Source organism: Dermochelys coriacea, chromosome 2, assembly GCF_009764565.3.
Source record: "Dermochelys coriacea isolate rDerCor1 chromosome 2, rDerCor1.pri.v4, whole genome shotgun sequence".
In the NCBI taxonomy this organism is placed as follows: domain Eukaryota; kingdom Metazoa; phylum Chordata; order Testudines; family Dermochelyidae; genus Dermochelys; species Dermochelys coriacea.
The window spans coordinates 124220423-124246940 of NC_050069.1; the positions used below are offsets into that span (position 1 = coordinate 124220423).

A 26518-nucleotide genomic window follows, 5' to 3' on the forward strand; every position below is an offset into this window, starting at 1 on the left:
CCCATGTCAGATTGGCAGAAACCCTGGGGCTTTTCACCTTCCTCTGCAGCATGAGGGATAGATCACTCATAGGTTTAAACTAGCATAACTGGTGGATTCTTTAACTTTAAGTCTTTAAATCATTACTTGAGGACTTCAGTAACTCAGCCAGAGATTATGGGTCTACTACAGGAGTGGGTGGGTGGTTACATGGCCTACAATGTGCAGGAGGCAAGACTAGATCGGGGTGGCCAAACTTACTGATCCTCTGAGCTGCATGCAATAATCTTTAGAAGTTTGAGAGCCGGGGGTCATCTATTCAGGGCTTCTGCCTGGCAGCAGGTTATTGGGGCTTGCGGCTTCAGCCCTATGGGAAGTACCTGCCAGTGCTCATAGCTTCAGAAAGAATGGGGCTGAAGCCCTAGTAGGTTCCTCCTGCAGGTGACCCCCACACCCCACTGGGCAAAAGCCCCTAGACCCACCACTCCGCCATAGGGTGGAAGCCCTGAGCTCCACCCCAGTCTGGTAGGTGGAGAATGGCAAGTGGGGGGCGGGAGGGGTGAGGCATGAACCACAGTTTGGCCACCCCGTACTAGATGATAGTGATGGTCCCTTCTGACCTTAAAGTCTATGAGTCTTAGGTAAGAAGAGTGAATCAAGCAAGCAAACACCATAGTCACAACTTTACAATATCGTCAGCTTAATTCACAGTTTTGCATCACTATAGCGACCAATACTGTGGATAAAGTCAATTCCTGTTAAGTTTATATTCCTCCTCCCAATAAACTGCCTTTTTCTTGACCCACCTGCAATTAATCTCTATCCATTCTGATATTAGCAGTAGAAAACTAACTACAATTATACAATCCTGTCATTCTACTCATACCAGATGGGAGAGTGCTGTGTAGGTGAGAACCAGAAGCAGCTGCACTTAGGGACCAGTCAATTCCTCAGTTGAGTGAAGAGTAAGACATAGGAGTCCCATAACACCAGGTTAAATTTAACATGCAAAGAATATAAAAAACTTCTAAACAGAATTTTATTTACATACCTTCCCGCTGAGGTCTATGAGAGGCCGTCGAAAGTCCATCATGAGGTGGCGTGGTGCGATCCAAACTATTCTCATTACTTGGCATGCAGTCATTATGGGAAAAGTCATTCTATGTATGGGAACAAAAATAGAGGGGAAGTTCAAACAATGTATATTCTCAAACACTACCACCTCCTCCCCTGCAGCACCTGAAATTATGCAGGTCAAGTTTTGTCAATCTGAGAGTCTGCTGTTAACAGAAAAACGCAACCAAATAAGCAAGCAATTTATTTTTTTCCAGGCGCACAGTACACACTATTGACAAAGACTAAGATTTTAAGAAGTGACTAGAGACAGTATACCTCAATTTTCCAGGTGCTCAACAAAAGACATTTTCAAAAGGACTTTTTTAATTTAAAGTGCTGTCCACCAAGCCTCTGAAAGTCAGATTCCTTTAAGATGTCTCAAGTTGGGCACTCAAGATCACTAGCCTTTCTTAGAAAATCTTGGAAAATGTAATAATCATCATAAGTGATAGATTAGTATTAACCATAGCAGCACACTTAATTTGTTCACTTAATTCTGAACATATTCTCATATACAATAAACCCCTCACGTACTACTTTGCTATGATTTGCTACTAAAATATGTATACAGCTCAGTTGCCCAAGTCATCCTAAAACTAGGAGATAAAACACCTGTATGCCTCCAGTAACAGTAACTAAGGCAAGTGAACTGAACAAAGGGACTATCAAATGTCAAGTATGGCATCTGGAAAGACTGGGCAGTGAGTTTGAGATTGGCCATTTCACTGTAGCACAGAAGTTTGAGCATCTGTTGTAATGCTCATCACAAGTCAATATATACACATTTTGTCTTTTCAATTTGTTCTTGGATAAGAGGGGCTTACTGGAATAGAAATACTTCAGAAAAGCTCTGGAAGGGTCATTCTCACATGACTATATATAAAGTGTTCTTAACTGTACTAACATTGTTGTGCTCCTGGTGAAAGCAACATGTTGACCACTATCAGGGTAAACTTTTTACAAAATCCGAGATAGTTCTCTTATATTTTGAGATACTGGAATTGAGGTGCCTGGGAATTCAACTCCAGAATACATTTTAAGGAAACCAAAGATGCATTGTGTTAAAGCCCAACATGCTGAACTGATATTAATACTCCAATTGCCATTCACACAGGAAAGTTAGAGTGAGTGATCAGCTGTAAGTACCTTTGAAATGCTGATTTACAGTTGTCAAAATAAAGACCTCCTAAGGTGCGTTACCACCACTTCAGATAAGCAGAGAGCAAAAGAATCAAGTTCAAATATGGAGATGTCAATGTACTACAGGCCAGGGAAAACAGGTGTGCAGAAGCATATGAAACGTTTCCTTCAGCCTTCACCTTTGGTCAGAGGCAGACAATGAAATCTCCCACTACAAATGTTTGTATAAATTAATGCATACAAAACTAAGACCAAGATGTTCACCCCCCTGCCATGGCCTCTTTATGCATGCAGAAAGGACCACAGTGGTATAAAGGAATATTAAAAACGCTAGATTCATCCAGAAGAGGATTTGCCCAAGACAAAGTGGTCTTGTAGGGACCCATTCACACATTGTAACAGGAGGCATGTCAGGGGTAAGGCAAAAGCAAGGTTCCATGCAGTGCCACAGCCCACAAGCAGACAGGGACAAGCTGCTGTAATTTAGGCCCCCCCATGGCTGTCAGTAATGTCAAGGGCTGTTAAGCAGTCCAGAATCAGAACAGCGCAAAGGTGGGTTAAAGCCACAAAAGGCATTCCTGATCCTGTCTTGCACAGAATGCAAGTGTTTATTTAAACCAATGCATCATTGTTGCATTTGGACTGTTTTGCGTGAGCTTCATTAGGCTCTGAGGAACCTCTCAGTTTTCAAAACTTATGACCTCCCTGTTAATAGGAAAAAATTGTGTCTTCTGAACATTAAAATGCTTTGTACAGATGCTTATCATTCAGCTGAAATCCTTATCCCACTCCTCTGATAAACACCAATAATTTCAGCCTGCTGAGGTTTATAATAAATTGTGAACAAAATATGAGTATTTGAACTAATTGGCATTTTAAACAGCTTTACTATTTGCAATTTTTCTACAATTAGAAATAAAAATATTTTGGATAGATAGAGGCATTTTGAGACAGACCTCTTCCCTACTCCAGTAAAATGGAGGTGGTTTGACAGATATGCCGTGACATCATTGGATATAATGGACAGCCATACATAATACCAGATCTAACTTTTGATGGAGGTCAAGCTACTTCAACTAAAATCAGAAAGAGGTAATGTGCTAGAATTTGAATTCCTGGTCTCACACTATTCTATCAGATCAGAGAACTGTTAGCTTCCAGATACTAAACTATCAAGTTTTTGTTCACTTTACAGAAAAGTTATACTATGGATAGGGCCCTACCAAAAATTCACAGTCCATTTTGATCAATTTCACAGACAGAGGGTTTTTAAATTAGTCAATTTCACATTTTCAGCCATTTACATATGAAATTGCAGAGTTGTAACCATGAGGATCCCAACCCAAAAGGTACCTGGAAGTTGGTCTGATCTCCTCCCACCCAACCCCTGCTGCCATGTCCTGTCCCTCCCCATCCCAGCAGGGACTCACAGCTAAGAGATCCTTGGCCGGGGCTCTCCCAGGAGCAGGGGAAATATCTGACTCATCTCCACAAGTCTCCTCCAGCTGCAGGAACCTCCTAGGCTGAAGCTTCCTGCAGCAGAGGGGAGGCAGGCACTCCAAGGTGGGTCTGATCTCCCCCTGAATGCAAGAGCAGCTGTGCAGGGAAAGGACAAGTCCTCTCCCTCCCCATCCCAGACTTACAGCGAGGAGCCCCCACACTGGAGCACTCCCAGCAGCAATGAGGAGATCAGATTTCATGGGGAAGGGCTTATTTCACAGTCCTTCACAGCTGTGAAATTAGTAGGGCCAGAACTATGGATGAAGTTGAGCAAGCTATTTGAACTGACATTTTTAGCATGCATTTTGGCAGAAGTGAAAATGCTTTCTTGCTGTCATCCAACTAAAGACCTGGACCCAACTTTCAAAAGATCAATGCAGCTGCCAGAAAATTACTAACTAGGCCCTGTTTAAGCTATAGCCAAATGCCTTGCCAGATACAAAAAGCAGATTCGAAAGTTAGCTCTACCGCATGCAGCAGAATCACTATATTAACATTTTGGAAGAGCTGCCTAATTTGTTGTTTCCTATAATAAAATAGTTTGTTACTTTAAAACCATGAGCTTGAGTGAAAAAAAGCTATAGCACCATTCATTTTAGAAAGCTGGACTTTCTGCATGACAGCATTTTCTAAAATTGACCTAAAAAAAACCCACCAGAGCAGGAACTGGCTTTCTGCTTGCACGTCAGATGCAAGATATTCATATACTAAAATTTGTGACAAAATATACTACAACATATTCCCTTAATACAGTCTATCCTGAGGCATACTTAAGACCTAAATCTGACAGTTTGCTCTCTTCCTGTTAAAGTACAGCTATTTGAAGAATTAGCTTGTATTGTTTTGATTTTTTAATGTTTTAACATCTCTTTAATAGAAAAGAGATGTGAAGCTAGAAGCTTGTTTAAAAAACAATTTCTCAATTCACCTCAGCATAGGAGAGAGCATGGGATTTAAGGATTGGGGTAAGGAAACACAGGAGATAGGGAACTCATAGGTGGTCACCACCACAGCTCTTACCAGAGACCTGAGCTTGTACAGGATAAAAAGCATAGAAAGACTTAAGACGCTGTATATGACTAGGGGCATACTATAGGAAAACCAGACCCCGAAAGGAGAGGAGATACTCATGTCAGGGTAGAGGTACTGTCCCTCACTGAAAACACCTGGTCTCTGTCCGAGCCAGTATGAAGGAAACTGAGGCCATGTCTACACTTACCGGGGATCAACACTGCTGTGATTGATGCAGCGGGATTGATTTAGCGGGTATAGCAAAGACCCGCTAAATCGACCGCAGAGTGTGCTCTCTGGTCGATTCCAGTACTCCACTGGATCAAGAAGATTAAAAAAAGTCAACGGGAGAGCATCTCTTGTCGATGAAGTGCTATGTAGACACCGCAGTAAGTCGACCTAAGCTATGTTGACTCCAGCTACATTATTCACGTAGCTGGAATAGCATAACTAAGGTCGACATACTGCAGTAGTGTAGACAAGGCTTTAGTGTATCCGACAATGGTTTAATTATGGGAACTCCATAGCTGCAAGGGTCTGAGATATAGCCAGTCTACCACTGCTCTGTGAAACCTTTTCTGACGTCCATCAACAGAGCCCCACACTGTCTACAAGAACTTTTTTTAAACACAAGTATTGTATTAGCTTACTAGTGTTTTGGGAGTAATGAAAGTTTTATGGAGGGGAAAGGTTACATTGTTCTCATTAGTCTATCTACACTAGTCACTTATCCAGCCTCTTTGTATTCCATTTTTTACCCCTTGTTGAAACAGAGCAACTGAAGCCAGACTACTCACCTTCTTCACTGTCTACTTGTTTTTTTCCAATCACCATACCCTCTAGTTAAAGCGATTTACTAAGATGTACAGTTTCCCCATGGGTACCACATTCAGTTTAGTACTAACCTACCCCCGAGACACTGTTAGCTACTTCTTAGAGCCTGAGGACTATTATCCAGAAACGGTGCTCTTTTCCAGAGGCACATGGGTCAGGGTCATGGTGAAAGAGCCATGGTGTTTTGCACTCCAGTATGTAAAAAGCTATATCAGGGGAAAAAAACAAAAACAAACAAACAAACGTTTGCCTGAAATATAGTCAGTAGACTACACAAAAACATGTAAAAAAATGAGCGTCAGTACACACTGACCTTTCTATTCTTCCAATTTAAACCAGTTTCAGAAGATATACAAGTAGATGTGTCTGGCAGTCACATCAACTGTACGTGCAGTGTAGTGGCAACTGGCTTGTTTATTTTTTTTACTCTCTCAAAACAAAAACTCCCTTAGATTCTAAATCAATTAAGCACCAGTATCTTGTTTTCTTATAAGACACTGAAAATTAGCCACGGACATGGTGTTGTGTTTTGCTGTAACTTGTTAAGCAAAATAATCTGTAAATAGAAACCATTCCTTTATTTGTTTACAAATTGACTTACAGGAATTTTCTGAAAGTGGTTCCTTAAGCCAGCTAATCATAGCACCTCTCAGAGTACTAGGATTTTTAAGAACTTCTATTTAAACAATCTTAGCTCTAGTACTGTCATTAATCAATCCTGATTAAATATTTGGGAACCTAGACTAAACCCTGCTTACCATATATGGTAGTTAGAATTACTTCAGATCACGTCAAGGTGCTGAAATGGTCATTTTAGGTCCTGAAAAAACATTGTCTGAAGAGGAATAGGTCAATATTTGCTAAATTAATGTGATTAATTTTAATGGCCAATTCACAGCAAAGGTTAGTTGAAAGTTCCATTAAATAAACCTTGTTTTGTTACTCAATTTGATGTATGATGGTGATAGCAACAGATGTTTTTGTAAAATGGTATGTAAAGTATGGAGTTTGTGGTCTATATTGTAAAAAATAGATGAAGATGTTTTTGGATAGATTATGGGCATTAATACACATTCAGAGTTGAGTTCAACACTAACTGAATTTTTGACAAGCTATTTTTTTTTTTTGCAATAAAACATTCAAACAAGCCATTATTTGCTGCTGCTTGATGAATTCTAAATGAATGTGTATCAGGTAATTTTTAGTAGCTAGATAAAACATTCAATTACAGCACCTTGAAAACGCAACCAATCCGTTGTATTAAATGCTGTACACATAAAATACCAGTCCTTGCCCCAAAGAGCTTATAGTCTAAACAGGCAAGAAGTATTATTTCCCTTTTTCAGGTAGGGAACCATGGCAGAGATTAAATGCCCCATGTCACAGAGTCTGTCGCAGAGCCTGGCCTGAACTCAGATGTCTCAAGTCCCACTCCCGTGCTTCAACCATAAATCTAGCCTGTGCGTTTATTTATCCTCAAGTTTGCTCAACAGCCTCAATACCCTGTGAATCCAGGGAGAAGCAGTTTCAACTGCTCCAACTCTCTGGATCTCCAAAGCAGCACATCACGAAAGAGGAGAATGATTGAAGGACTAGCTGCCCTGTATCTCTTTGCTCATTGAGACACACCATACCTACCTCTTCATCAAACTATAGCTTGAGGTTGTCAACAGGCAGACCACAGGCCAAATCCTGACCACCGGATGCTTTTGAAAAGGACCTTGAAATCTTTGTATTTACTTTTCTTTTTTTCCCCTTTTGCTCTAGAGTCTGGACATTGACTATACCTTGACAAAGAAATTTGGATCTTTACAAAAAAATAATCGGCTATCCCTGCTATAGCTACAGGCACGAACTACAAAGAATCAAAGTCAGAGCAAATTCAGGTTGACTGGTTCGTTTCTAGACTTTCAAGTCCACAGAGTAGGCCTGTGGAATTCAAATGCCATAAGGCTGACAATATTAAGCTTGAATCTTCAGACGACAAACGCATTGCAACGTAATGCGAATGCAATTCCAAAAGTAACCCACATGCCTACTACCTTTATAAGAGGCTGTTCACAACAAGAACAAGTTTTCAGACAGTTTTTAAAATACAATATGCCAACAAAATGAAAACCTCAACTTTGGAAGTAGACCAAAATGCAAGAGTTAAACAGGTTTTCTGAGGAGTTTGGAGGAAAAGGGATCAAAGTTGAATTTAATAAAATCCGATTATAATCTTAACTATGAAATTACTACTGTACCCATGTTGTATGTTTATGCTCGCAGTGTTACAGGTTAGCCGACATTACATGCATTTATATTTAGCGAACCACTCTGCCTTTTAATGAAACTTGCATATAAATTCTTTTGTCAATGTTCTGCAGTAGGTTTCATTTTTTCTTTAAAAAAAGAGATGGGAAGAGAAACTAAAGAAGTTAGATTAAGTGAAACTGTATACCCGCATCAAAGTACCAGGCTAAACGACCAATTATAGAAGAAATTTACTGTTATGACAGGCAGTTGCCAATCCATAGCTCATTTCAGAACAAGAGGGCAGTTTTTCCAGACTACTTGTTTACTGGTGCAAAACAAACAAATAAATGAAGTCAAATCAATAAGATAGGTGTAAACCCACTGTAGTGCTACCTTGAAGTTTTCTACCATCGCCAACGGTGGTAATATTTTCAAGATGGTTTTCCTAGAGTAATCAGGAGTCTGTAAATGCTTTGTTTTATTGCATTATAAGAGAAAAGACTATTCAGTGGTTAGGGCACTAGTCTAGAACCAAGATCTCCCCAAATCCAATTACCTGCTCCTGCAGCAACTGTTTGTGTGACTTTGGACAAGTCACTTAGCCTCTGTGCCTCATTTTCTTAGCTGTAAAATGGGGATAACACTTCCCTGTCTCTCAAGGGTGTTGTGACAATATAAATACACTGAAGACTGAAGCACTTTGAGATCACTGACAAAAAGCACTAGGAGAAATATTTTTTTTTTTTATTAAAAAAGTGTTTTTGGCTGAAGTGCCTTCTTATACCAATTTATTCAAAACCTGAGATGTCAAGTGCAAGAAAGAGAAAGTTGATGAGCTCATCTCATCTCAAGCTATAAATGGAAGTCAAGAAATGTGAAAAGAAAAAGGAGTACTTGTGGCACCTGAGAGACTAAAATTTATTTGAGCATAAGCTTTCGTGAGCTATAGTCACTTCATTGGATGCATGAAACGTGATCAAGAAACACGATGACTGACCTATCCATCTTGTTCTCGAAAACTGGTTGGCACAGTACATATATGTGATAAGTTCTCACTACCATTTGTCCTATTGTTTGCCAGTAAAACTGATTTTATTACAAGATTAACATATAGAAGGTTTTAATAATTTTATTTTTGGCTTCTAATAAGAAGACATGCTTACAGGGATAATGATGAATATATTTTTTTTTTTTAAGCTGAGTAGAGTTTCTCACCTCAGTTTTATCTATGGCAGTGAATTCTATGGGCTAATTTTGCAGAGCAAAGTTATCCCTTGCTTTCTTCATTGGCAAATGGAAAAAGTGAGGTATATGAAGGTAAAAGAACCTTCACAGAGGAGAACAGAATGAGCAAAGTACTTTCATCGTACTGCATGTCAAAAGGTACTTCTCAAAGCAAGATCTTCAGTAATACTGATGTTTGACAAGGCTATATATTTTTATATTTTGACATGTGATGCTGACAATGCGTTTATAGTAACAAAGCTTTAACTGGTTTCAGAGGAGCAGCCGTGTTAGTCTGTATTCGCAAAAAGAAAAGGAGGACTTGTGGCACCTTAGAGACTAACAAATTTATTTGAGCATAAGCTTTCGTGAGCTACAGCTCACTGCATCGGATGCATTCCGAATCTGCGAATACAGACTAACAGGGCGGCTACTCTGAAACCTGTTCTAGTCCTTGGGGGCTGTCCGTGGGTTGTCCCTGTCTGCATTTCTAGGCTTAGATATCGTTAGTGATTTAGATACCAGCGAGCACGAGCCAGGTTAGGAGAGGCTGCAGCCTGCTCTGCACACACGGAGGTGGCCGAGGGAAGACAACTCAGGGCGGGCGGGACAAGGCGCTTGGGAGACAAAGGGAACAGACCCCGTTGCGCTTGCTGTATGCCCGACAGCTGGATCGGGCGGGATCAGAGCTTTAGACGCAGGCCCTGCCGCAGGGCTGCGCCCCTCTACGCCAGCGGGGCGGGATGGTGACACGCGGGGCTCAGGGGAGAGGCCGGCGACAAAGGAGCGCAGAGCTGGGGGCTGCTGAGGAAAATCTCTGCCCGCCCCTCGCCCTCCCCCCCCCCCCGGCTCCAGTCTCTGACGCAGCCCCCGGAGGAGGCGGGGCAGGTTCTCGTCTTTACGCTCGCGAACTCCCCTTAGAGCTGGTCCCCGCCTCGCGACTTATCGTCGCCCTCCTCACGCCGAAAAACCGACCGGCACGCGCCGACACTGCGCCCCCCTACTGGCTGGTCGCGTGCCCCAATCCCAACGGCCGGCGCCTTCTGCCGCAGCCTTTTCCCCGCTCCCTCCCACATCCCAGCAGCGCGCAAACGGCAAGAGCGCGAGCCGCCGGGCCCCGTCAGAACTAACCAGACCCGTCTCATTCGTTATGGAATGAGTGGAGACTCCGCCCCCAGGGCAGGCCCGCAGTCACGTGACACGGAGGCTCGGGTCCGCAGCCGCCATTTTGAATCGGGGCGGGAAGGCACAATGACCGATTTACTCTCTGCCCTCCCCACCACCACCACCACCACCACCAAGGCGACAGGGCAGCGCGAGTCTCCTCCACAGAAACACGGGGGCAAGAGGGTGTCCCCTCGGCACACAGGAGAAGGAAGCACTTCCCCCATGTCACCTCCCTCCCCGCAGATAAAAAGGTCCTTCCCTGCCCCGGAGGCATGGCCTCTGTAGGGCAGCCGGGTGGCGAAGATCGGGCTCCTCCCAGCACCCTCCTCAGACTGCAGCGATCCTGTCCCTTGGCAGGTCCTCCCACTGCGTGGCCACTGAAGCGTCTCCACTCTGGTACTACTAGGCCTTCCCGCCCCCCAGAGACCGTCTACCCCGGTAGTCATAGGGACAAGTAGTTTTGGAGGGTCATGGTTGTAGCTTTCCACCACTAGGATAAAGGATCAGAGGTAAAACACCTGCCACTGGGGCTCCCACGTGTAACTGACAAGCTGAATGACTGCAGCAGTGGAACTAACTGGCAGGAGCTAACACTCTAGAGACTCCCTGCACAAACTACTGGAAACACTACCCCCCGGAGCTTATAAAACCAAGTATGCACATGTTCCCTTACATTTTCACTAATTAGCACCTCACCTACTAGAAGAGGTGCACAGACAAACCTATGACTCCCTTGTGAGATAAGAAGGGCATTTACCTCCCATTTGTAAATTGGGACCTACAGGTCAAGTTATTCGCTCAAGGCCACACAGCAAATCAATGGCAGACCCATGTCTCCAGCCACACTGCCTTCCCTGGTTTAACTGCAAGCTATTTGATTGGGAACCGACAGCATTTTTAGGCCAGGACCATCCAACCACTTTTCCCAGCCAGCCAATCCCAGGAAGTGCTCTGTGGTATATGATTATAATAAAAACTGGGGGGAAAGGTGATGCAGAACTTCAGTTCTGTGTAGGCTAAAGAAAGTGACCTGTAGGGTGAGCCAAGCTGATTTGGCTATCAGTGCATTCTACATAGCACAGTTTATGTGAATAGACCATGCAAACAAAGTAGGGGCTTTTTAACTATAGCTTTTAAGCTAAACTATTATACAGAATAGCTTCTGTGGGTACACTCCACAACAGGACTTGAACATTACAATGCTGAGCATCACAGCATCTAACACAGCAATCCACAAAGCCAAGTTAGGTCCCTATACAATGAATTCTCCCTCTCTCTCTCTCTGGCCCAAAGGACCTAATATATAGATAAAAACTTGAATATTAAACAGAGCACACGAGTCAATAGTGACTACACCTGTGATTAGGGCATCCACCTCAGAGATGGGAGATTCAGGGTCAAGTCCCCAATCAATCTCATTCTTTATCTGCGGTGGAACTGCTTCAACAGAAGGAAGACTGAGGGAGCCCCAAAAACTATCCCAACTAAGAGTTACAAAGGTGGGCATCACCAATATCACCTTCTCCGGGGCCACATTTTGAATGAGATCCGATCTGCTATGCAGCCTCAAGCATGCCTACTGGATCAAGTCCCACAAACCACTCGGGCCAGCAAACACCCCTATCTTCCCCAGGTTTGTGAATCACTCTGGGCACAGGCTGGGAAGACAGACACCTGGACATTCAGAGGGAGGGAACAGCATGCACGCCCAGAGGCAGAAACACAAGCACTTATGTGGTTTGCCAGGAGTTTTGTAGATGTGGAGCCGATACTGGAACTTGGGCACCCTAGTCTAGGGTTTAGGTGCTAGGCCCTGTTGTGGACCTGGGCCATTGTCAATAAGAAACCTAACAATGCTCTGGTTAAGCCTCTAGTGCTATCTGTGGCACATCACCTAGTCATAACAACTGTTTACTATCTTCTAATTTCTATTGGGAAAAGTATGTCTACTTACCAGCATTTCACACCCAACAAAAGGAGTTGTCACCTAACTTACCATAACCCTCTCCCCCCACATAGTGAATCCTGGCAAGTCTTTGTTATAGCTAGACTTGATGCAAATGAATTTGCCAAAATAAGACAAATCTCATGTTCCCTACTTTATTTTACAGCTCACATGAATTCATTATTAAGATATCAGTATCAGAACATCCACTCTCTGCTGCTGACCTGCCAGCTAAATAATTTAAAGCCACAGTTGAGTGTTTACTTAAGATGCATGAAGTCTTAAAAATTGATGCCTGTCTGGTCCTTAAATATCCCAAGACACATTGCATAAGAGTTGGCCCTGGTGTCCTGCTTATTCTTTTATTCAGCATGCCATGGAAGTTTTTTGCTTGACTGCTGCCTTCTTATCCCATCCCAGAGGCGGCTGCATATTGATGGAGTTGTAGGTAGTCATGAAACACTTCAATATTTTGCTACTCCTACAGTCAAAAACCTAACATAAGACCATTTCTATACGTGGAACATGTTGCCAAGATAAGCTACCCACACCCTTTGTTCCTCTTAAGCAAGGAGCCATCTGGAGACCAAAAGCTGTAGATCCATATAAAGATGGTTCCGTCAGATTAATAAGGGGAAATTGTTACAAAAGTTTTAAAAAGCATTCAAGAACAAAGCATAAATTAAGGCTACCTAGTGAAATTCTGAGTTTGACAGCTGATTCTTATGGAAAGAGAACTTGTGCCATTAAGTGAAAATCTTTATTACCATGCAAAACTGTCAATGCACCAACAAGTGTCCCATCTAAGCTATCCACTTTGAACTCAAATTCTAGTTTTGACATTTTCATTTGCTCACACAGTAAACCCACCACTATCCACTCCTAATGTAACTTACAGAATGTTGCTGTTTGGAGGCCAGTCTTAGGCTTGGTCTATAATTTAGGCTGACATAATTAACTCAGTCAAGAGTGTGAAAAAACCACACCCCCGATTGACAAAGCTATTCTAACATAACCCCTAGGGTAGATGCAGCTATGTCAGGGCAAAACTACTTCTGTCAATGTACACAATTTTGTTTGGGAAGATGGTGTTCCTACGCAGGCAGAAAAAACCCTTCCATGGACATAGGATGCATCTCCACTATGGTGTTGTGCCAGCATAGCTATACCTGCATAATCTCCAACATAGACATGGCTTTATACCCCGATGCCTGCAAATCCAAGTGTCCGAGTCCGACACAGAACCTACTGTCCCACTAAAACGCCAGATCTCTTGCCAACATTCACACCGGCATTTGGACATTCAGTTTCTACAACATACTGGACATATCACTAGAGCCTATCTGCAATCTCTTCTCGCAGTAACCTTTTCAAAAGGGGGCCAAAGGTTTAGACGTTATTAGCCACAGTTTGAGTGGGCCGTAAGTAGAATTTCTGGTGGTGACTAATGCTCCAGGGGCGTATAAAGAGCCCAGGGGACTGCACCCGTGCTGTTTTGCCCCGTTAGTAGAGGCTGCAGTCAGCTCTGAACACAGCTACCAGGGAGAATCCTCTTTCCTCCCAGAACCACCTTCGGGCATTATTATGTCACAAGGGGAAATTCCTAGAGCAGCAGCCACAAAATGGAGGAGTGAGGGCCTCCCACATAGCAGCATGGGGGGTTAGGATGGGAGAAGAAGCAACTTCACTCTCTGGGAAGATGGCAGCAGGGAGAGAAGAGCCCAAGACAGCACATGGGCGGGGGTAGGACGCTACCTGGAAACCGGGGTGGGAGTTTTGGTACCTGAGCTGCAGGGCCGAAGGCACCCTCCTCCTCCTGGTCCCCACAGAGGGCCCTCCGCAGCCGCTCCAGATGCTCCCTCAGGGTGACCCGCTGGTGGAAGGAAAAGGCGGGGTGCAGAGAGGCCATAGTGAACAGCAAGAGCAGCTCCTCCTGCGCCCTGAAGCCCAGGCTCTCAACAGGGAGGGCCTGGCCGTTTTCTCCAGGCCCTTCCATGTCCTCCTCGGGCCCATCCTCCTCCCGCAGCCGAGCCCCGCAGCTCTTCAGGACAGAGCCCACCTGGGGCAGCAGGCAGTGGAGGCGGCCGGCGGCCTCTCGGTTCTCGGAGCCCAGCAGCGCCAGGTAGACGAGGAGCTTGGAGCGCACGGCCGGGTCTCGGAAGTCTCCGAGCTGCCCGGGGTCGCTGAGCCCGTTGGCCTTGGCCTCGGCGTCGCGCAGGCAGTGGTAGTCCTTGCGGGCCAGGTCCTCCAGGCAGGAGCCCAGGAAGCGCAGCTCCAGCGGGTTGCACAAGTCCAGCAGCCCCACCATGAACTCCAGCCGCTGCGCCGAGCCCAGCACGAGGCCGAACCACTCGTACACCGTCTCCTTGTCCGTGCGGGCGGCCGCCACGCCCGCGGCAGGAGCCGGCGGCGGCCCAGGGCCCGGGCCCGGGCCCAAGCCAGGCAGCTGGTTGGGACGCTCCCGCCCGCACCCCGCCGACGCCGCGCCGCGGGGAGGCGGCCGGGGCACCTGCTGCAGCTGGAGGTGACAGTCCCGGTTACCAGGCTCCTTCAGCCCCATCCCCGCCGCCTCCTCCGCCCGGTGGCTCGTCTGTTTCAGCGGCAGCTTCATCTTCAGCATCCTCAGCCCGGAGGGGCCTCGAGCATCCGAGAGGCCCGGCTCAGCGGCTGGCGCGCCCGGGGGAGCCGCTCATGCTGCTGCCCTGGCCGCGCGGCGCGGCGCGGGGACGGTGCCGCCGCCGCCGGCGGCTCCGGGGCGGATCGTGTCGGCTCCCGACGCGCCCCCGCCTCAGTGCGTGCGCGGTGCCAGGCCCGGACGCTCTTTCCTCCGCCACTCGCCGGCGCGGACTGGAGGCGGGAGGAGCCGGGAGAAGCGCGGAACGCCCCGTGTCAGCCTATCAGCGGGCAGCTTGGTGGCCCGGCCGCTGACGTCATCCGCTCCTTTCTACGACCTCCCCCGCCCGGCTTCCGCTGGGTCCTAAACAGGCCCCGCGTTCCGGTTGAAAGAGCCCGGGGAAGGGTCTCGCTGCAGCCCGCTGGTGGGGCGGGCGGGTCACACGGCTGCGCCAGCCCTGTCCCTGCTGCGCGCAGGGGTGGGTTACAGAACAGAGCATGAAACCCCAGCCGTAGCCAGGAAGCCTGTTCTTGGCATGCAATAACCCCAGGCTGTCTGGGGAGAGGCGCCTCAGCTGGGTGCCTCTGGGGCCCAGCGCTCCTGGCCTCAATTCCGGGCTCTGTACCTGATTTTTTGAGTGCACGCTGAACCGCTCTGCTTTATGCCAGCCCTCTGTAAATGGGGGGAATGACAATCAACCGTCGTATTTCAGCATCGCGGCTGTTCCCTTCCACCGTTGTGCAATATGCTTTGGGCCATAGGAGTGTGAGGACGGCTCTCTAGGGGAGGGGGAGACCTACCTTCAAATCCCTTCTCAGGAGGCAGAGGGTGAAACTGAACTGGCCTTGCCTACCCCCTGGGCTAAGGACTATAAAGAAGTCCTCAAGCCCTCCCTTTCTCCCCCAAACATGATTTCCAGAAACAGTTTTGGCACCTAGGCCCAGATCCCCTTGGTATTTAAGCATATTGATTTCAAAGGGAGTTAGGAACTGAAATACTGTTGAGGATCTGAGCCTTAACTCCTAGAAAGGGGTCATGGCTGAGAATCCCAAGCAGAGATAGGCTCCCTAAGAGGGGTGGGGGATTTAGGTCACATCCTTCTTCTCAGCATTTCCTATTGACTCGCTTATGCAACTCCCCACTCAGCTTGCTGGCTTCTATGGATCCCATTTTTAAATGCCCAGCTCTCCCTAAGCATTGTTTAGAAAGCTGAAGCACCTGACTCAGGGATACAGTTTCCATTGTATGGCAAGGTACCCAAAAGTTAGGCACTGCCACTCTGAGCGTTGTAACGCATTAGTCCCTCTGTGAATCTAACCGTTATTGCCTCAGGTACTCCAACTGGTAGAAGCACCAGGAAACAGACAGGGAGATGATGCATTGGTACAGCTAATACCCTGGTCTGCACCTGCATTTAATTACTCACACTGCAGACTGAGCAGCACAGCTGAAAGCAGTGGAGGAGAGTAGCTTTTAGGAAGCTGGTTACACTACTGTCTGATCTTCGGCATCCCTTGTAAACCATTTCGTTTTTAAATAAAAGTTGAGTATTTATTAAGGAAATCCAAAGAGCTCCTTTGTGATTCTTCAATACAAACCTGCTGCTCAGAGCCGCTAGTTAATTGAAGCATAATCATTTGTTTTAAAACCCTTTGATATCTATGTTTGAAAGACTGTAGAAGTGCAAAGTATTATAATGCCCAATACGAAACATGACTATTCTGTGGTACAAAATACAAATTGTGTATTCTTGTGCAGGGCTTATATCGTGGTTGGATATAATCCAATCACCTCGGCACTGAAATGGGAAAAAACATACAGCTTCTATCTGCACTTATAATAGGGCTGAATAACAGTAATAGGGCTGAATAACTAGAGGTAAATTCATCTCTCAGAGGGCCTGTCTACACATGACATTATTTCTGATTAGCTATCCCTGATTAACTCTATGTGTGGTAGCTCTTATTACAGAAAAAGATTCTTGGGCCCACATGGAGTTTCACATTGACTTTAGTGGGGCTCTACCCCAGCACAGGAGTTCATCTGCATGGAGTAGTTTAAAGGATTGGGGTATGAACTTCTATCCATTCAGAGAACAGAACATTGCTAGGTTCAGAAGCACAGTTGTTTATATCCTTTATAAAATGTATCATAGCTAATGTAATTAAATCTATTACTTATTATTTTATTTACTTATATTTTATACGACAGTATAAAATCATGGTAAAAAACCTGAAGAATATGCTTGAAATAAACAAGGAAAATCAGACTAAAATAAAGTCATTATATTGTTCCCATCTGTTATTCCCAAATATTATAATTCATAGTGTTTTTATGTAAGATCAGGCCCTACTTTGAGTGGTCTAAAACAGTGGTTCTCAACCGCTTTTTGGCCTATTTGTAAATATTTATGGCCTGTCACGACCCAGTAAATATTCTAGCAGTGGAGGCCCTGGGGCAGAGCCATAACTAGACATTTTAGCACCTGGGATGAGCAAGCATCATTTGCACCCCCTCCCAGAGGCAACAAATGGGGAGGCATGGGGTGGGGGGGTCACATGCCTCCCCACTCCAATTTTTTTATTGTGACCCACCCAACCCAGACAGGATGGGTGGCCTGTTGAGGTGAATCAGGGGTGGAGATGGTGTTCCGTCCCTGCTGCCCTGCTGGCCCTGCCCTGGGATGCTTTCGTTCAGATCCTGCCCTGTGGTTGGGGTTGGGTCCTGCCTGGCACTCACCCCACAGTGGCAGTTCCTGTGCTGTGGGGCTGGCTGAGCTTTGCTTTCCACTTTGGGCATTGCAAACTCCGGGGTTGCAGCGCTACTCAGGTTTGGCCCCACACTCCTGACTAGACCAAATTTGTGTGGGTGAAGTTGTGACCTGGCTCATGGAGTTGCAGTGCCACTCACTCAAATTTGGTCTACCCAGACTCTTGTCATCATGACAGCTGGGCCAAACCTGAGTGTTGCTGGCTGGGACCCCAACTGTTGCAGTGCTGGAGCAAGGACTGTGGGACAGGAGCTGCCATGAAACATTTGAAACATTCTGGCTACTCAATTTTGAGTCCTGATCCATGGGTTGAGAAACCCTGGTCTAAAAAGCTCCTGCTTCTGTTTCCACATACTGGTGGTAAAACTGGTGTAATTGTAAGTGAGAACAAAATTAAGTCCTTGACTTGCAAAATAACACAGTGAAGAATAAAATATATTTTAATTGGAAGGCTGCAAAACAGGACCCTCAAACTGCTTATAATTACAAAGTATAGAATGCTAATATTAAAAAGCCTTATTTATCCTTGCAGAAGCTTATCCTGCAATAATGAAAAAACTTATTTATTAAACACCTAAGTAAATATTATGCAAATTACAGTAATTTTATAAACATCATTCAGACTTGCCACAGAATATTTGTTCAGAGTTGAGTGTTAGTTATAAGCCAAAGTATCTCTCTATTATATTTACTCGGAAAATAGGTTCATTTCACTTTATAGAAAACAAACTTTTGTATTCTGTATAGTCAAGGATACATCCTGACAGCTTTGGCCCATTCCAGTGGTGAAAAGTGGACTTAATGCTAACCTAAGTGGCTAGTTGAAGAGTTCCCATTACATAGGGAATGCTCCAGTGGCAGAGCTGGTATCAGCAGCCCTATGGCAGCCACCCTTGCAGCTGCTCTTGATATAAGGGATGTAGTAGAGAAGCGAAAATGAACAGGGCACTGCGGTATGATCTCTTGGTGGAAGAACAGCTCTTTGACTGGTTCCAGGATCTGGGAGTTGAGCAGGGTTTAAAGGTGGTGTATAGGTGCTTTGTATCCCTCTCCCTCTTAGGTTCTACATTGATAAGAGCTTGGCCAGACCCAGAGATTGGGCCTAACAAATATATTCTTTAGTTAATCCAGGTACCATAACACTATGGTAATTTCCTTATGTTGTCGTTGTGAAATCATTGTTCTGGAATTTTATTAGATCACTTGAAAATTTAGGCTGATGTGATCATTTATATACAACGTAGTGTTTACATTTTTGGTTCTCATATTTTCAGTGTGATGATTTAAAAAAACATTGATAGAAAATAGCATGATGTGCCAAATTAGGAATAATAAGGCAAAAACAGGGCCTGAACTCACAGCTTAATAACTTCAGTGGGTGTTTTGCCTGAGTGAAAACTGCAGGATCAGGCCCACATTTATATATCTAGTAGAAATAAGTACTTCAGTATAGAAATAAATCTTTGGTACTTCAATAATTAATAAGATACAATATGAACCTGACATATGCCAATTCCAAACACAACAATTTGATGGAAAAAGTAGTAAAACACTTTTTTTCCGGGGGGGAAGGGGTGGAGAGAAGATTCACCCAAAACTGACCCATTCATAAATCTACTACTGTATGATAAACTACATATATACATGGTGGACTGGATAGCTAGTAATTAGTAATTTAGGGTATGTGTACACAGCAATGAGCCTCCCAGCCCAGGTTGACAGAATTGAACTAGTGGGGCTTGCGCTAGCACACTAAAAAGAGATGTACAGACAGCACTTTGAAGCTGTGGCTTGAGCGCTGAAGCATAGGGAAAGGGGTGGGCTTCAGAGCCCAAGCTCCAGCCCAAGATGAGACTTCCAAATTACTTTTCTAGTGCTAGTGTGAGCCCTGCTAGTCTGAGTCTGTCGACCCAGGCAGGGCAGCTCACTGCTGTATGCTGTGTAGACATACCCATCGTCCCTGATTTGGGAAAGCACTTAAGCATGTGTTTAAATCCATCCCTGTTCAGGACAGAAAGCAAATGTGCTTAACTTTAAACATGCTAACATTCTATTGATTAACCCAGCCTCTCTTAGTCCAGGAGTATCCCAAATTGTTTTTTGTTATTGTGTTCTGTTTTAAAATGTAGCACTTAAGGAAACCCAGAAAACCACAGAAATGGAAAAAGAGAGAGAAACCAAGTTTGAGAAAGAGGAAAAGAATAAGAAAATGAAACAGCCTAAAAGAGATTGAAAGTCAGTGTAAGAAGGGAAACGTGAAAATATTCCAGTGGCTCAGGGAGAGAGAACAGGAACAAAATGGGAGGGCACAGGCATAGAGAAACAGAAACGAAACTGAAGTGTCTGAGGGAAACGTGAAATGAAAGTGAAACTCAGAGATAGCAAGAAAATGAAAAAGAAAATAGAGAAAGAAAAAAAGAAGGTATACTGATGAGTCTGCAGTAACAACACAAGAGGCTATTACAAAATTTGACTCACTGGTGACAATGGTTCCAGCTTCCCTTGAGTAGTCTGTTTATTATTTTAAAAATCTGATTGTCCTCAAAGCTGGAAAAGAAATCTTAACACACAGTATATACCCACTGAAAACAAATATTGATCCCAGTGAAGAAAAAGACAAAACTTGTATATGCTTCAGAGTAGGACCAGAATTTAGCTCACTCTATTTAGCAAAGTAGATAATTTATTGTGCAACTCATATAAGAGTCTCTGAACATTAATAGTAATAGTTGGTGTGGGGGGTGGCAAGATAGAGCAGTGAGTTAGTATAATAGTCTTTCATCTCTGGAAACTGGGACCAATAATCAGGTAAGAAACACAGGATAGTAATGGAGAGAGGTGAACAGTGGGACTGCAAGGATCTGTACTGGGATCTGTGCTGTTCAACATATTCCTTAATGATCTGGAAAAGGGGGTGAATTGCGAAGTGGCAAAATGTGCAGACAATACAAAATTTGTCAAGATAATAAAGTCCAAAAAGCTGACTGCAAGGTGTTACAGAGGGATCTCACAAAACTGGGTGACTGGGCAACAAAATGGGAGATGAAATTCAAAGTTGAAATTCAAGTGCAAAGTAATGCATGTTGGAAAATATAATCCCAACTATACATATACCATGATGGGGTCTAAATGAGCTATTACACACAAAAAAGAGATCTTGAAGTCATGTGGATAGTTCTCTGAAAACTTCTGTTCAGTGTACAGCAGCAGTCAAAAAGACTAACAGAATGTTAGGAACTATTAGGAAAGGGACACAAAATAAGACAGAACATATTATAATGCCATTATATAAATCCATGATACACCCACACCTTGAATATTGTGTCCAGTTCTGGTCATCCCATCTCATAAAGGATATAGGATAAGTGGAAAAGGTTCAAAGAAGGACAACAGAGATGATCAGGGATATGGAATGTCTTCCATATGAGGAGAGACTAGAAAGATTAGGCCTACTCAGCTTAGAAAAGAGCCAACTAAAGAGGGATGTGATAGAAGTCTAAAGTCATGAATGGTGTGGAAAAAGTGAATAGAGATGTGTTATGTTTTCACACAATACAAAAGCCTGATGAAATGAATAGGCTTCAGGTTAAATATAAACAAGTAGTAGTAGTTTTTCACACAACTAGCCTGTAGAACTCATTGCCATGGGATATTGCAATGGCCAAAAGTATAATGGGTTCAAAAAATAACTGGATAAGTTAATGGAGGAAAGATCCAGCAATGGCTATTAGCCAAGATGGTCAGGGATGCAACCCTATGCTCGGTGCAACCCTAAACCTCTGAATGCCAGAAGTGGAAGATGGGTGGATCACTCCATAATTGCCCTGTTCTGCACACTCCCCCTGAAGCTTTGGTATGGGCCACTGTTGGAGACAGGATACTGGGCTAGATGGACCTTAGTCTGAGTATGGCAGCTATTATGTTCTTATGTCTGCCTGAGCTGCACATTATGCAGGAACTGAAGGGGTGCAAAGGTGCCTATAATCCTCCTCCCAATCTGATGGACCTGCTCAGCTCCAATGCAAAATAGATCAGCCTCATGGATACTCTAAATTGTGTCTTCGTGCTCATGGAACCTAGGGGCTAGTCTTGTAGAAGTGATATGTGAGTGCAGCAGGGCTCCTGTCACATACAAACCCACTCAAGCACAGGAAATGTGATGAAGAGCTAACTGTTACCGTGGAAGGATTAGTTTTATTACTGTGGGACAGCTACATTTGTAGCAATAGGGTTCTCCTTGCTTCCTTGCTGAATCTCTCTTCCATCCCTTCTAGATGCCTGTTTACTATTATACCCTCATAGTGCTTTAGTTCACATGTTTTTCAGGGGCAGAGATGCCGGCATGAAAGCAGGCATCGCTGTTAACACAGCCAAGTTTTCATCACTGCTATACCATTCTGTGAATTTGGTGTCCAGACCGCACTGTAGTTAGCCATGTACAGGGCTCTTATCTATATACATCTGAGATTATTTTTGTGTACATTACCAACAGTTTCACAGTGTAGATAAATGTGAGGCAAAAAGTGACCAGAGAAATACAAGATGTATTTTCCTGTTTATTGTAGTGCATTCTGCATCTCACAGTAGCTTACACAGGCAGCCTTGGACAATGCATCTTTTTGACTGTAACAATTTCTCTCACAGAGGCCTTATCAGCCATGTGGTATTTTTATTCCCCTGTACTGAAGAGCCAAAAAATTTCCAGCTGTACATTAAAAAAGGGGGAGAGAATCATGAGAAAAATAAAATCTAATACATTAGAGAGCAAACAACTGAACTAAAAGGAGAAGCCATGAATATATTTAAACACCATCCATACATTTCTCTCTTTTGTCCCCTAGGTTTTCCCGTTCCTTCCTTTCAGTCCTGATCTAAAGCCCATTGAAGTTAATGGAAGCTTTTCCATTGACATCAACACACGCTGGATTCTGCCCTTAGCTTCACTTTCAGTTGATAATGGACATTTGTTACCAATTAACAAGGACAAGGCTGCTTGTGAATTTCCCACAGTCCATTTCTTAACACTATTCACTAATGATCCAGTAAACCTGGTCCATAAGGAGATGAGTGAGACTAGGCTGCAGTGTCGGAGGAACCCTGATGGAGTTTCTGTTGGTGAGATTTAGTACATTTTTCTTACATTTATATCGTTCCAAGAGTATTATGATCTGGAGTGATTGACTGGGTCTGTTTATCAGAAGTGTTTTTTAAGAGATTATAAAGAGCTTGAGATGGATGCACTTTTGTTGCAGAGTAGGAAACAAATAAATAGTGAGTCAGGGAGCTTTATTTTTTTCCTTTTATAGTTTAAAAAAATTCACCTTCCTTCTTAAGACCAAGTTCAAGGACTGATGTGTTAGACTCCCTTACAGCACAGACTGCCTCACTCCCAGTAAGATGGACCACTTACCTGCTCTCTGCTACTCTAAGTTGGTGTCACATGCCAAGGATCTAGAAGATCTGATATTAAAGTGCACTGCAGTGTTGCCAACTCTCATGATTTTATCATATGTCTTGTGATATTTGATGTTGTTCTTAAAGCCACAGCTCCCAGAGAAAAGAGATTACATGAGATTATTGGCTTTTGTTAAAAAAAAATGTAGCCCTTAGGTTTGCAGAGAAAAACCCAAAAACATAACCCAACTGTACCCTAAAATGCTCAGAAACTATAAAGCAAATTAAAAGAATCCCTCAATTTTTATAAATCTCATGGTTTTTAGACCAATCTCATAATTTTTGGGTCCTAACTCATGATTTTTGAATGCTTGAGGTTGGCAGTACTGCAGTAGTTTAATTTACATCTTCTTTCATCTCCTTGACATGCAAGTTCAAGCATCTTAGGTTCCTTCACATACAAGAAGAGTAGGTGGGAGTAAGGTACTCTGAGAGCATATGAAGGAATTATCAGTAGAAGAGGGTGTAATTTATACATCACCTCTGAAATTGGACTTCCAAGTCAAAAGCAAGACAACTGACTAATTGTTGTGGATGTTTCACTGTCCATATTCCCAGAATACATGATTTATAGTATAACTAGAGAGAAGGAGAGAAGGGAGAGAGAAATGTTTTGAGTACATGTCACAAGCTTCTCCTCATCCAATGTTTACGGAATGGCTGGTAAATCCCCTCAGAATAAATCTCTTTTGAGTAATTTCTCTCAGGATGCCCTTTAAATGTGTGGCTTTGTAGAAATGCCCTGTATAAATCTGAGACCAAAGTCCTATGTAAATATAAAAAAATGTAAAAAAAGATTATAACTCAAGAACAGTTTTATTGTCTAAATTTGCATGTGCTTTGGAGGAGTACTTTTGTGTTGCATTCGTACTGTAAACAGCTTTGAAAGATAAGCATATGTTTAAGAAATGATATTTCATATAGTATTTCACTTCCTTTTCAAGAGACATGCATGTAAATAGATGAAGTGGCATTTCTAGGACTTAATATTCAGGGTGGCAGGTGGGGTGATGAAGTGTTTGCTATGGAGATGAAACAGTCCTACTCACTCCACCATCCTCCGCAGGAATACATAACGTTTCAACTCGTGGATTTGGTTTGTATAAGAGATAATTATTTTAAATCACTAAAACACAGTTACAGCACAGGCAGTGGAAGTAGGACTGTTTCTAATGTTAAAGTGGTTGGTTATTCACTCTGAAAGCCAATCCAATTAATCTCTTATGAGCTTGCTAATAGGGTGGCAATTATGATGGTGGTGTTTGTGATGTAGATAACTGGATTGAGACCACCAGTTTATTTCATATACATCACCAAACAGCCATCAAACAAAATTATGTTTAATTGCAAATAGGTGAGCGGCAGACTGCTACTCATTTGGTTGACTTAATGTATCCTATATACACACATGTATATCATACATCATTTGAAAGCTTATTATGTCTACTTTAAGGTGAGGTATGATGTGGAGCTGTCAGGTGGTGCCATTACCATAGAATCATGAATAAACAATAACACCATCAGCACATTAAAATGACTGAAATATTTGCATTCGTTTTTTGTTAGCTTAATGACTCTATATATTATTTCAAGACATAAAATTGGATTTCTTTGTGGCCTCAAAACATCACAACAACAATCTAAAGAGTAAAACAAAATCTAATAATACAATTGTACTGGTATCTTTGAAATGGAATGGTGCTGGTGACATTTCTAGTCAACATCATCATCTTTTTCATCATTATGATCTCTGTTAAGAGATGTACAGAGATGTACAGAATTCTGTACAGGGAAGATTTTTCTTACTACAGACACAGTTGATTGTGCATCGACCCCTATTACAGTACAGGCACAAGTAAGATCATGTAGAAGCTCAGATGGCACTTGGCCCTTGAAGAATACAGGAAGTAGAACATCCACATTTTTCCATTCATGTTGCAATGATGATCCAATATCTGGTTCACGTATGTGCAAAGACATCCAGATCTTTGTTTGCCAAGATGCTCTTTTGATGAGCTCTTCAACACGGTCTTCACATAGTGGGAGTTTGGCAAGTGACTTATTCTTTTTCGTGGCTAGATTGAGGCACAAGCAATTCAGGTCTCTGTGGGTCTGCTTCTCTTTCTCACTCTGATCATAGAGCACAACTACTAACTTCCTTGCTGCAGAAATTGCAGCTTGTCCATCATTCTCTTCCAATTTGGCAAGATCTGTGAAGTGGTAAGCTCCCTTTATTTTGACAGCATTAAACAGATTTTTCCCCAGTACCAAATAGGGATAATATGGAGTCACATCCTGTTAATGTGTGTACAGCAGGAAGTATGCATCCGATGAAGTGAGCTGTAGCTCATGAAAGCTTATGCTCTAATAAATTTGTTAGTCTCTAAGGTGCCACAAGTACTCCTTTTCTTTTAGCAGGAAGTATGTTACAGAAGTTAAGAGTGAGCGTGTCATAAATTGCATGCACAGGTGTGAAGTGACGCTTGTCAGTTGTGTTGGTAATGGTGCCTGTTTTAATCCACATGTTATCTGTGTGTTCCATGTTTGGAAAGTAATGAACAACAAACACAAAAATATCTGTATCAAGTGACCTAATTACAATGGTTCCTTTGACACCAAAAGACCCAAAAGCCATATTGGCACAGACAGTACGTAGAAGCATCCTTGTGTCTGTTTCTCCTTGAGTACTGTATAAGTCTTGGGCTTCTTCAACACCTCTACTGGTGATGGCTTTTGCTACTTCACAACTGGAAAAGCCTCCAGCAAGAAGGAGTGTTTGTGTTGGATGTGCTCCTACACCCTCAAATGCATTTTGAACTATATATCCACAGAGGAATTTTACAAGTGACTGCTTGTTGGATGCCACGGTTAGAAACTTTTTCCAGGGAGACACAGGGGTGTCCACCAGACACCTGGTATTTCTTTCATCCAACCTTAGATCCTATCCAGCACCATCTTTTCGCAGTTTTCACAGATTTCAGAGTAGCAGCCGTGTTAATCTGTATTCGCAAAAAGAAAAGGAGTCCTTGCGACACCTTAGAGACTAACAAATTTATTTGAGCCTAAGCTTTCGTGAGCTACAGCTCACTTCATCGGATGCATTCAGTGGAAAATACAGTGGGAAGATTTATATACATAGACAACATGAAACAATGCGTGTTATCATACACACTGTAACAAGAGAGTGATCACTTAAGGTGAGCTATTACAAGCAGGAGGGGGGGAGGAACCTTTTGTAGTGATAATCAAGGTGGACCATTTCCAGCAGTTGACAAGAACGTCTGAGGAACAGTGGGGGGTGGAGGGGGGAATAAACATGGGGAAATAGTTTTACTTTGTGTAATGGAGCCATCCACGCCCAGTCTCTATTCAAGCCTAAGTTGTTCCTCAGACGTTCTTGTCAACTGCTGGAAATGGCCCATCTTAATTATCACTACAAAAGGTTCCCCCTCCTCCCCCCGCTCTCCTGCTGGTAATAGCTCACCTTAAGTGATCTCTTATCACTGATCTGGTCAGCAAATATTAA

General features: G+C 43.5%; 1 protein-coding gene across 4 annotated transcripts in view; it reads right to left on the bottom strand.

Annotated features, from left to right (window-relative positions):
• ZCCHC2 (zinc finger CCHC-type containing 2) overlaps positions 1 to 15010 on the bottom strand; it is a 67750-nt gene extending 52740 nt beyond the window's left edge. For all 4 annotated transcript variants that reach the window (XR_006279061.1, XM_038388711.2, XM_043508417.1 and 1 more), the window contains exons 1-2: positions 13938 to 15010; positions 1031 to 1139 (exon numbers count right to left, since the gene is read on the bottom strand). Coding sequence is in view for 3 of the 4 variants with exons in the window: in XM_038388711.2 (XP_038244639.1) it covers positions 1031 to 1139; positions 13938 to 14774 (946 nt within the window). In the remaining variant the exon portion in view is untranslated. The remainder of the gene's footprint in view (positions 1 to 1030; positions 1140 to 13937) is intronic.
• Positions 15011 to 26518: the final 11508 nt, after the last annotated feature.